Source organism: Nylanderia fulva, unplaced genomic scaffold (assembly GCF_048542155.1).
Source record: "Nylanderia fulva isolate GAGA-0341 unplaced genomic scaffold, ASM4854215v1 Scaffold135, whole genome shotgun sequence".
NCBI classification, from domain to species: Eukaryota; Metazoa; Arthropoda; class Insecta; order Hymenoptera; family Formicidae; genus Nylanderia; species Nylanderia fulva.
This window is the reverse complement of record NW_028189569.1, coordinates 189931-199761: the sequence shown is the minus strand read 5'-3', so window position 1 is coordinate 199761 and position 9831 is coordinate 189931. Positions and strand designations below refer to the sequence as shown.

At 28.7% G+C, this 9831-nt stretch overlaps 1 protein-coding gene across 2 annotated transcripts; it reads right to left on the bottom strand.

Moving 5' to 3' along the window:
- Positions 1-2880: 2880 nt before the first annotated feature.
- Positions 2881-5950, bottom strand: LOC114928925 (uncharacterized). 2 transcript variants are annotated; one of them, XM_029300288.2, is made up of 3 exons: positions 4436-4539; positions 3481-3822; positions 2881-3164 (listed from the first exon to the last, which is right to left on the bottom strand). In XM_029300288.2, exons 1-3 carry the CDS (start codon positions 4436-4438, stop codon positions 2979-2981), a joined length of 531 nt encoding a protein of 176 aa, XP_029156121.1. In that variant the 5' UTR covers positions 4439-4539; the 3' UTR covers positions 2881-2978. The 2 variants fall into 2 exon arrangements, with proteins under 2 accessions (XP_029156121.1, XP_029156122.2); XM_029300289.2 differs by lacking the exon at positions 4436-4539 and adding an exon at positions 5771-5950 and having other exon boundaries at positions 3098-3164.
- Between the last annotated feature and the right edge of the window lie 3881 nt (positions 5951-9831).

Genomic DNA, 9831 nt, shown 5'->3' with positions numbered 1-9831 from the left:
CTTTCCTCTACTGGTACATAAGAAATCTTTTCCTTTAATTTTTGAAAAATAAAATCACAAAATCCTGGCCGTACGTCATATTCTTCCAGCCATCTTCTAATAGTTCGTTGCCCTGGAAAATTGCAACCTGCTTTTCTTAAGCGGCAGAAAGCAGCAGGTGAATAATAATATAGTTGTCTTGACAGATTTTTCTCTTCTTCTGTATATGCTGCATTGCGTTTATGCAGTTGCAAATTTATCATCGCCTTTGCAACAGGATTTAGATCTTGTTCGTCTACCAATTTGTTTAATATTATTTTCTTTTGTTTATCTTTTTTTGACGTTTTACGTTTTTGTGGAATATGACGTAAACGATATTTCAGATATCTTACTTGTCTTCGCAATCGTATATTTTCAGATTTTAGATATTTAACTTTTGCACATAACTTATGTATTATTTCATTTTTTGTATTTGTTTCTGTACTATTTTTAGTACTTCTTGTATTATTGCACGGAGGAAAAAGAACTTTTTCATGTATTGATGGCTCAAGATGCGCCGATTCTATTATATTTGTATTGTTATTATTATTATTATTATTATTATTAGACGGAGGAGGCGTAAGAACTCTTTGATGCATAGATGGCTCAATGTGCATCCATTCCATTATATCTTCATTTTCTATGGAAGAATTAAAATCTAAATGTCGTGGCTGATAGCATCGCAATGAATTTGTTCGTTGTTCAAAAGTTTGTGATTCTGGATGCTCGTCTATTACATTTTCATTAACAACAGTAGACGTAGATGATGTAGTAGATGTTGATACAATATTCTTTATACTTTGTTCTTCTTGTAAATAAAGCACTTCTTCCATTTGCATACTTTTTCTTTTCTTATTTTCATTATTTTTATTAATATTATGAGAATCTAAAGAAATCAATACATTGTGTTCATTACTTACGTTATTTAGAGACTCGAAAGGAATCGGTACTGCACTGCGTTTTAATCCTCTTGTCGTTTTATGTGTGAAGGAGTCTTCAAGAAAATGATCTTCACACACAATCCCGCACGTCGAATAGAACTGGCAGACCATTTTTCTATTTTCGTATTTCCTGTAATAAAAACAAAAGAAAAGAAAATTTAAAAACTAATTTATTTACTCGATATGTTACACATGTAATTGTATTAAAAATTTGTAGAATTAAAATTTAATTTTTTACAATAAAAAAAGAAATAATTAATATTTTAATATTAAATTATTTTATATGTACATGTAATTTTATATGCACATGTATTATTTTATATGTATATGTAAAAAATATTATTTACTACGCGAAATTTATTCGGCATATATGTATATGAGTATAGATATGCATATATCTTCTTATATGTTTGTCTACATAAAATTAATGAAATATTTAGACAAAGAAATATTTTTAGATTTTTCTTTTTATACATTTTATACATTTATTATTATTAATTTTAAATATATATACATTTTACATACTATTTATATATCAATATAAGTATCAAAATAAGTATTAGAAAAAAAGTAATATAACCCAAGTATTGTAGTAAACAAATAAAGTATAAAAAATGTTTAAAACTCATTTAAAACTTATTTTCAAAGATATTTTAAAAATGTGAAAATATTTGGTTCCCCTTTTATTCATTAAAAGAACGTTTATTTTAACGTCAATGTAATATAAATATTTATTTAACGTTTATTAAATATTTATTTTTTGTTAATATTTTATTAATAAAATATTAAATATTTAATAAACCTTAAATAAATATTTATATTACAGTAATGTTAAAATAAATGTTTTTTTTTTTTAATTTTAAAAGAAGGGACTTAATCAATTTTTTCACATTTTTAAAATATCTGAAAATGAGTTTTAAACATTTTGTTTGCTATATTTGTTTGTTACTTAGGAATATTAGTAAAAATATAATAAGGATAAGATATAATAATGAAAGTAAGCAAAAAATGGTAAGTATTATAAATAGTAATAATTATTTTCAACCATCCGTTAGTCATAATATTTTCCCTTTATTTTCTTTTGCTTAAAATAATTTTTCTTACACAAAACATAAAATACATAAAAAATAGTAAAAAGACATTGATAAATAGGATGGTATTAGAATGGATAAAAAAATCGAAATGCTATTTTTTATCCATTCTAATACCATCCTATTTATTAATGTCTTTTTACTATTTTTTATGTATTTTATGTTTTGTGTAAGAAAAATTATTTTAAGCAAAAGAAAATAAAGGGAAAATATTATGACTAACGGATAGTTGAAAATAATTATTACTATTTATAATACTTACCATTTTTTGCTTACTTTCATTATTATATCTTATCCTTATTATATTTTTACTAATATTCCTAAGTAACAAACAAATATAGCAAACAAAATGTTTAAAACTCATTTTCAGATATTTTAAAAATGTGAAAAAATTGATTAAGTCCCTTCTTTTAAAATTAAAAAAAAAAACATTTATTTTAACATTACTGTAATATAAATATTTATTTAAGGTTTATTAAATATTTAATATTTTATTAATAAAATATTAACAAAAAATATTAACAAAAAATAAATATTTAATAAACGTTAAATAAATATTTATATTACATTGACGTTAAAATAAACGTTCTTTTAATGAATAAAAGGGGAACCAAATATTTTCACATTTTTAAAATATCTTTGAAAATAAGTTTTAAATGAGTTTTAAACATTTTTTATACTTTATTTGTTTAGTAATATGGCTTAAAATAATATTTAATGGATATTGCGATTAATAACTTCTAACTAGGATGAACTGTGGGAAAAATTAACGGAAATATTAAATACAACTGGATGTGGGCCGTGTAAATCAGCTAAAGAATGGACCAAGGTAAATTTTATTACATTTTATTAGTGTTTTATATAAAGTTACATATATGTGATAAAATAGCGAGTTATATGTATAGTATATATATATATATATATAGTTTTATGTTTTAGGAGCAGTATAATAATTATTAATATTAATCCCTGTTCTTTGATATCCATGTCCTCGTCCTCTTCCTCTTCCCCTTCTTCTTCCTCTGCTTCCTCGTATCCCGCGTCCTTTTCCTCCTCGTCCTCCTCTCATGGCAGATTGTACAGCTGCATCAATAAGACCTTTTAAATCTTCTCTCTGAAACAAAAAAGTAAATATAATATAGTAAATAATAATAAAAAACGTAATAAATTGTAATAATTGTAATAATTATTTTAAAAAGATTAATTTTTTTACATTATATATATATATAACAAAAATAAATATAACAATTATATTAATTAATAATAAATTATATTAAAACCGGAAAGATAATAAAATGACTTAATAAAAAATGTTTTAAAAGGATTATTTTGCATTTTTTCTAATAATATTGTATGTAAAATACAATTCTGTATATATGATTAATTTTATATTTAATATAAATTGTATTTATATAAAATGTCTAACTTACACTTAATGCTATTAGCGTTGACGCCTCCGTTGACGCTGGTACCGGTGCCTTCTCTGGTGCCGGTATTTCCATTAATGTCGACGCCGGTGCCGATGTCAGTGCTGGTGCTGATACTGGTGCCAGTGCTAGCGCCGGTGTCAATGCCGATGCCGGTGCCAATGCCGGTGTCGATGTCGATGCCTCCGCCGACATCATAGTTGATGACATCGTTGATGCCGATGTCACCGATGCCACTGTTGACACAGTTTCTGCCGACATCGTTGATATCGGCATCAACGATGTCATCATCGGTGTTACTTGTTTTGTCAACGGAGAGAATTCCAATATTCTCTCTCCAGTTTCCTGAAAAAAAATTGTAAAAAATATACTGTATATGTATATAAATACTTAAAACAGGGATGCCGGTTGTCGGAAAATGAAAAAAAAGATAAATAGAAAGTGAGAGAGAAGGAGATATGTTTCGATATCGAGACACTACTCGCTGAAAAAAGATTCCGAATATAGAAATTTCATCGAAGCTTGCTCGCTCGTTCGAAAGAGTTCTAATTTTAACGTTATTATCTTAACAGTATCTTAAATAAGGCCTTTGACGAGCAATTATTATATAAAATTAAATATATTTATTAAAACATTACTATTAGTAGAGTTTTACAAAAATTAGTGTTACAAAATGTTATTATCTTGTATCTCGATAAAAGATCACGAGTAATTCCTTGAGCAAGCAAATCTGAAGGCTATTAACCGAAAAGAATGAAACGTAATAGATTTCGTAAAATATTGTTTTATCTCATTCGCTCTTATTTTCATCTCATTGTCGCTTTCTTTTATAAATATTACTCAAAATTATAATATTAATTCTATAATTACTATTCTAACATTAGATTATACCACACGACGTGAAACTTTTATATCATAAAAATTAAAAAATATTTTTAGATATGTGTTGCGTACTTACCATCGCAATATGACCCAACAGACAAATTTTGTCAGACCAACCAGGCTCACTGACTGAGGACTGACACGGACCACGGACGGCACGGACTCACGTCAACTAAACAACTGAAGCACATGTACTTACGCATGCTAGCATGTCCGCACTGTTGCCGATAATTTTGTCAGTCACGCACGCGCAGTACTGATTAAATTCAAGCGCGATAGATCGCGAGCAATAAAAAGACAGCCTTAACACAATATTGTTTCACTTTTTTTGTTCTTAATTTTATTTAAAAATCTTTTGATAGAAATATTAAAAAATAAAAAAATTAATTTGATAAAATAATATTGTAAAATAATAATTGTAAAAATAATAACATTAATTGTATAAAATAATATTAATAAATTAAATTAATACTTTTCATAAACATTATAAACAAGAGCATAAAAATTCAATTTATATATTTGAAATTAATTCGAAAATTTTGTCCAAAACTTATCTCAAATTTTGTAGGCAAATTACAAAAAGAATATTCTGTAACATATGTATAATTAATGTAGATACTGTGTTAATAGATTTAGTAATCGATTCTGTATAATGTTTATGTTTGATGTTAAATAACTATATTATGTACAATAATATTTGTTTTATATTAAACATCAAAAATAAAAGTCGTATACGCACACGCAATTAATGTGAATAAATTGCAGAAATTCGTGAATAAATACAAAATATCATCTCAAAAACAAAATGAATCTTACTCAAACATATTTAATATAAATTATATAAAATAATACATTATTTATTTATCAATTAATACAAAATATATTGTAGAATATTTCATATAAAACCTTTAAATAATTAGATATCACGAGTTGCAGATAATAGTACAATAAATAAATGCACATAATTATATCACGAAATAATTAAATGTTTAATTATTGAGATCTATTTTAATTAAGGTTACTTTCATTTATTTTAGTTTATTTTTATTTATTATCGTTGTCTTAGTCTAAATTTAGTAAAAAGGCAGTGCAAAAGAGCTTTAAAGTAGGCAATATAAAGAGCAGTATCAATTATTTATTTATTCAGTTTAAAGGAAAGAAAAGGAATTTATCACGAAATAATAAAAAAATTAAATATTTATTCTAGAGTTAACTATTAAAATATATAAAAAAAGAATATAACATTTTTTGTAGAATATAAAAATAAACTTTATGTTCTATAATTTTCTGATACTTATGATTGTATTATTAAAACAAACTGAATATAAGTAAAACAAAATTGAATAGAAATAAAAAATGCAAGTACAAAATATAGCAGAATATGTAATTAAAGATGATATAAAAAATTTACCGCTGTTGCTTATCCATAAATGATATCTGTTATCAGTCTGCAATGGGAATCTATATAAACGTTTTCCTAAAGATCTTGAACTCGTACAGTTTTTATACATGCACTTATCGTAAAAAGTATCTAAACGGCACTGATTAAACATTTTTCTTTATTTTTTATAACTATTATTATTTTTTATAATATTATTGAAACGTGAACAATTTTGCACTTATCAGAACAACGCACTTCGCACACAAACACAAAAAATCCTTTACAGATAATTTTGCGTGTAAAATCCTTTACGGACAATCGCGAAGCACGACTAACACAAAACAGCGCGTATACTTCTCTCACGAGATTATCAAGATAGCGAGTGATATGTCGACTCGCAATTGCTCGCAATATGATCTCTTCCCTCCTCTACCCTACCACACATTCAGATGTTCTTTCCGAAAATTCTTACAGATTCTTACGGATATCTCAATATCGAAGTGTGTGTATGCGTATGCGCATGTGTATATCTGTACACGAGCATTTGCCATGCAATTTTCATAATTTACTTTTTCGAGAAACTTTCTTTCTATGGTACTTTAATTCGCAAAATTCGGGACACCTTATATATATATATATATATATATATATATATATACATTTTTGTACACGTGGTATATGTATTAAATAAAAAATATTAATATACATATATTATATTATATAACAATTTTTGTATAATTTAAAGTATAAAGTATATTTAATTATTCATTTAATTTCATTTAAATATATATTATTATAGAAATTTTTTTTTATGATAAATTATTTTCCATAAGTTTTATTTTTTTTATTATTTTTATTTTATAATATTATGTTAATTTTTTGTTATTTTTATACAAATATATTTATTTTATTTTCAATATTTATTTTCTTATTTTTTTTTATATTTTTTGTGCAATCAATTTAATTTTCAGGGATGTTATTTTTGTAAATGAATATAAAATTATTGAAAATATTTTATAAATACAATTGATTTATTATTTCTTATTTTTTATTCATTTACAATTCTGAAAAAAAAAAAAAAAAAAGAAAACATATGGTCTTGAACTCTGATCTTCGTCGTATTCTGGTCTATCAATTGTGGATGTAGCACGGACATGAACTAAATTTGGCTCTTTTACCGACATCGAAAGTGGATGTGGCCATGTAGTTCCAGACGCTCGTAAAATGGATGTACGTGACGCTAGTGAGCAGCCTAGAAAAAGCGTTTGACGAAAAACGGCGGCGTGGCCTCTCTCATTCTTCTCTCTGGTATCACTGAAACATATATGCATGCATATACGCTTTACGGAATGTTCCTTTATGGTTTGTGCTCCCGTGAATCTAGGGATATCGTATTTTCATCTTGCTCATAGCCAATCGCGTGTATTTCTTCACGTGAAATGAATGTGCGAAAAGTGAGAAAAATCGACACAAATTTCTGGTGTCACGTCCTAGTGACCTTCCTACTCTCTCTATTCCTAAGCTAGAAAGAATAGGGCGCTCTTTATTTTTTATGAGGCAACCTGCATACACCGGCTATATCTCAGGGACGCCAAGAGCACGAACTATACTGTGGAACTAGGGACCGAGTATTGGGACGTTGGGGATAAAGAATTCTAGTTACTAGTGAAAAAAGTATTTCTACTAGCAATTTTTTCTAAACTATTTAATGAATTTATCAATTGATCGACTGTAATTTCCTCATTTAAATAGTTGTTAATTAATAAATTTAATACCGAAAATATTATATAGCTCTCAAATTTAAGGTCTTGAGAATCCCTCATGGGGTCCTATTATTAAACAATTATTTAATTACCGATTTTCTTTAATAGTAAATTCTGATGACATTTAAGAAATGATTCAAATATTTAAATAACTAGCATATTGATCGATTTTAAATGAGATATTCGGACACTGTTCTTCTAAGAATTTTATTAGATTCTGGAAGATTTCTCCTCTATTTCCGACATTAAATCGCACAGTTCTGTGAATAATGATGATTCGTTTGGCAAGGATTCTATTCCGGAGTCAGGGGAAATTCCTTTGTCTGAGATTTGTGATAACTCTGAGAAGTTAGTTCTGAGGTCAAAATAATTAAGTGTTTCTTCTATTAGGGAATCGATTGAACTTGATAGTTCAGGAGTTGAGAATTCAAAGGAATTAAGAGGTTGGTTGATCGAGGGTTCGGTCTCAATATGAGGGGGAGTTTCTTTGTTCGCTACGAACTTATTGTCAAGATTTAGTTGAATAGATGAAGTCTTCAATCTTCTTATAGTCTCCGGAGAAAAGGTAACTTTTTCACACTTTTTTGATGCGAGGTTTATTATCTGGTGACCGTCGCCTGAGCCAACGTAGAGTAGATGCGGCGCGGTTAGCACAAACCCTTTTCCCAGCTCTGTGATTACTTTTATTCCGACGTGCGATCTTCTGTTTTAATGTTTTCATTTATAATACGTTATGGAATAGTAGGAAAATGGTTATCAATTTAATATAAGGATACTAATGAGGAGGATGTACTGAAAGAGATTGCGTTTATTGAACCAAATTCAATTAACTAAAGAATTCATCAAAATAATATTTGTTAAATTATTGATCTCCTGGTATCATTTTATTAGGAAAGAGAGAGGTTGAGGAAACGTCTACAATCAGGGTAGCGATGAGGTGCGCGACATAGACAATAGCAATCTCTGAGGTGGAGGAAACGTCTACATCAGGGCAGCGAGGTGCGCGACATAAACAGCAGCATTCTCTGAGGGGGAGGAGTTAAAGGGTGTTGGTGGGAGAATGGCTTTTGGTGCGTTATTCAGTGCTCGGGGCGATGGAAATATGAGAATGAGAATGAAAGGAATTATTAGAATAATAACAGGAGGTCTGTCTTTAAGTTAGAATCTAATATCTTATATTGATGTATTTTCTTATTGATAGGACAATTGGAAGATGATTGAATAATGATTGAAGGAAATCTGCGCGACCTTCGAAACTCATTCGAATTTTTATGTAATGCTGGAGTGTTGGATAATCTGTGTGTTTAACAGATTCCTACCTTTAAGACGACGAACTCTTCGTAGACCTGTGATGTGCCTGGCCAGCTTCGCTCCCTTGCAAGGACTTCGGTCGTAGGGTGCTTATGGCGGAATCAAACACTAGGTTGTACGATGCTCTAAAGTTCTTTATTCGTCTTTGACCCGGTTACAAATTGTGCGCGAATTAAGAAGTCAGCGAGGTCGACGGCTAACCCGTGACTTGAACAATATATCAAGTTACAAATTTACGCGGGGTTACAGTGATTAGGCGTCGTTGACAAAGATATATATATTCCGAGATTTGCGTTATGGATCGTTATGATGATTTTAGGATGGTACGAAATTGTTGCTGCACTTCTTGGCTAGCGACAATTTAAAATGTACACTGTAACTTTCTATGATAAAATGCCGTCGCGTGATTTTACTGTTATGATGAAATGCCGTCGTGTGGCCAGATTTTCTAGGGTTTATATACCCCTCGAAAATGAAAAATCTTGGTGTCGTGTGCGAATTTTTGAGTAGGAGGATTCCCACAAAACCGCTTTTCTAGAAAGATATCATAATAAATTCTCTTATAAAAGAAGGGGGTGGTTTGGGGGTTCTGAGAAGGCAACGAGTGAGCTTTTCTTTTGACCAAATATGGTCAAGAGGATCTATCATAACCATATATGGTGATAGGCGACAAGAAAATTTAAGAGAGAATAAGTCGTAAAAGTCTATAATTTGGTGGTTCTCGAGGTTCATGACTTGCAGATGTTATCCCGAAAGGCGCGAGGTTGCTTATCGTATCAAGATCGGAGGCGGTCCGGGCGACAAAGAAAGTTCAAACGGTAGCCGCGCGTAGGGGTTCTATTGTTCGCTTATTAGCTTCTATACGTTTCTGAAATCGTTCTCTATATAATTTTCTGCTATATTCTAATTATTGCAATTTAATATAATGAAATAAAATTATGATTGCTAAATTATATGTATAGTTATGATTTCACAACGTGGTATATTCTTATATAGTTACGGTGAAATGTTGTTATA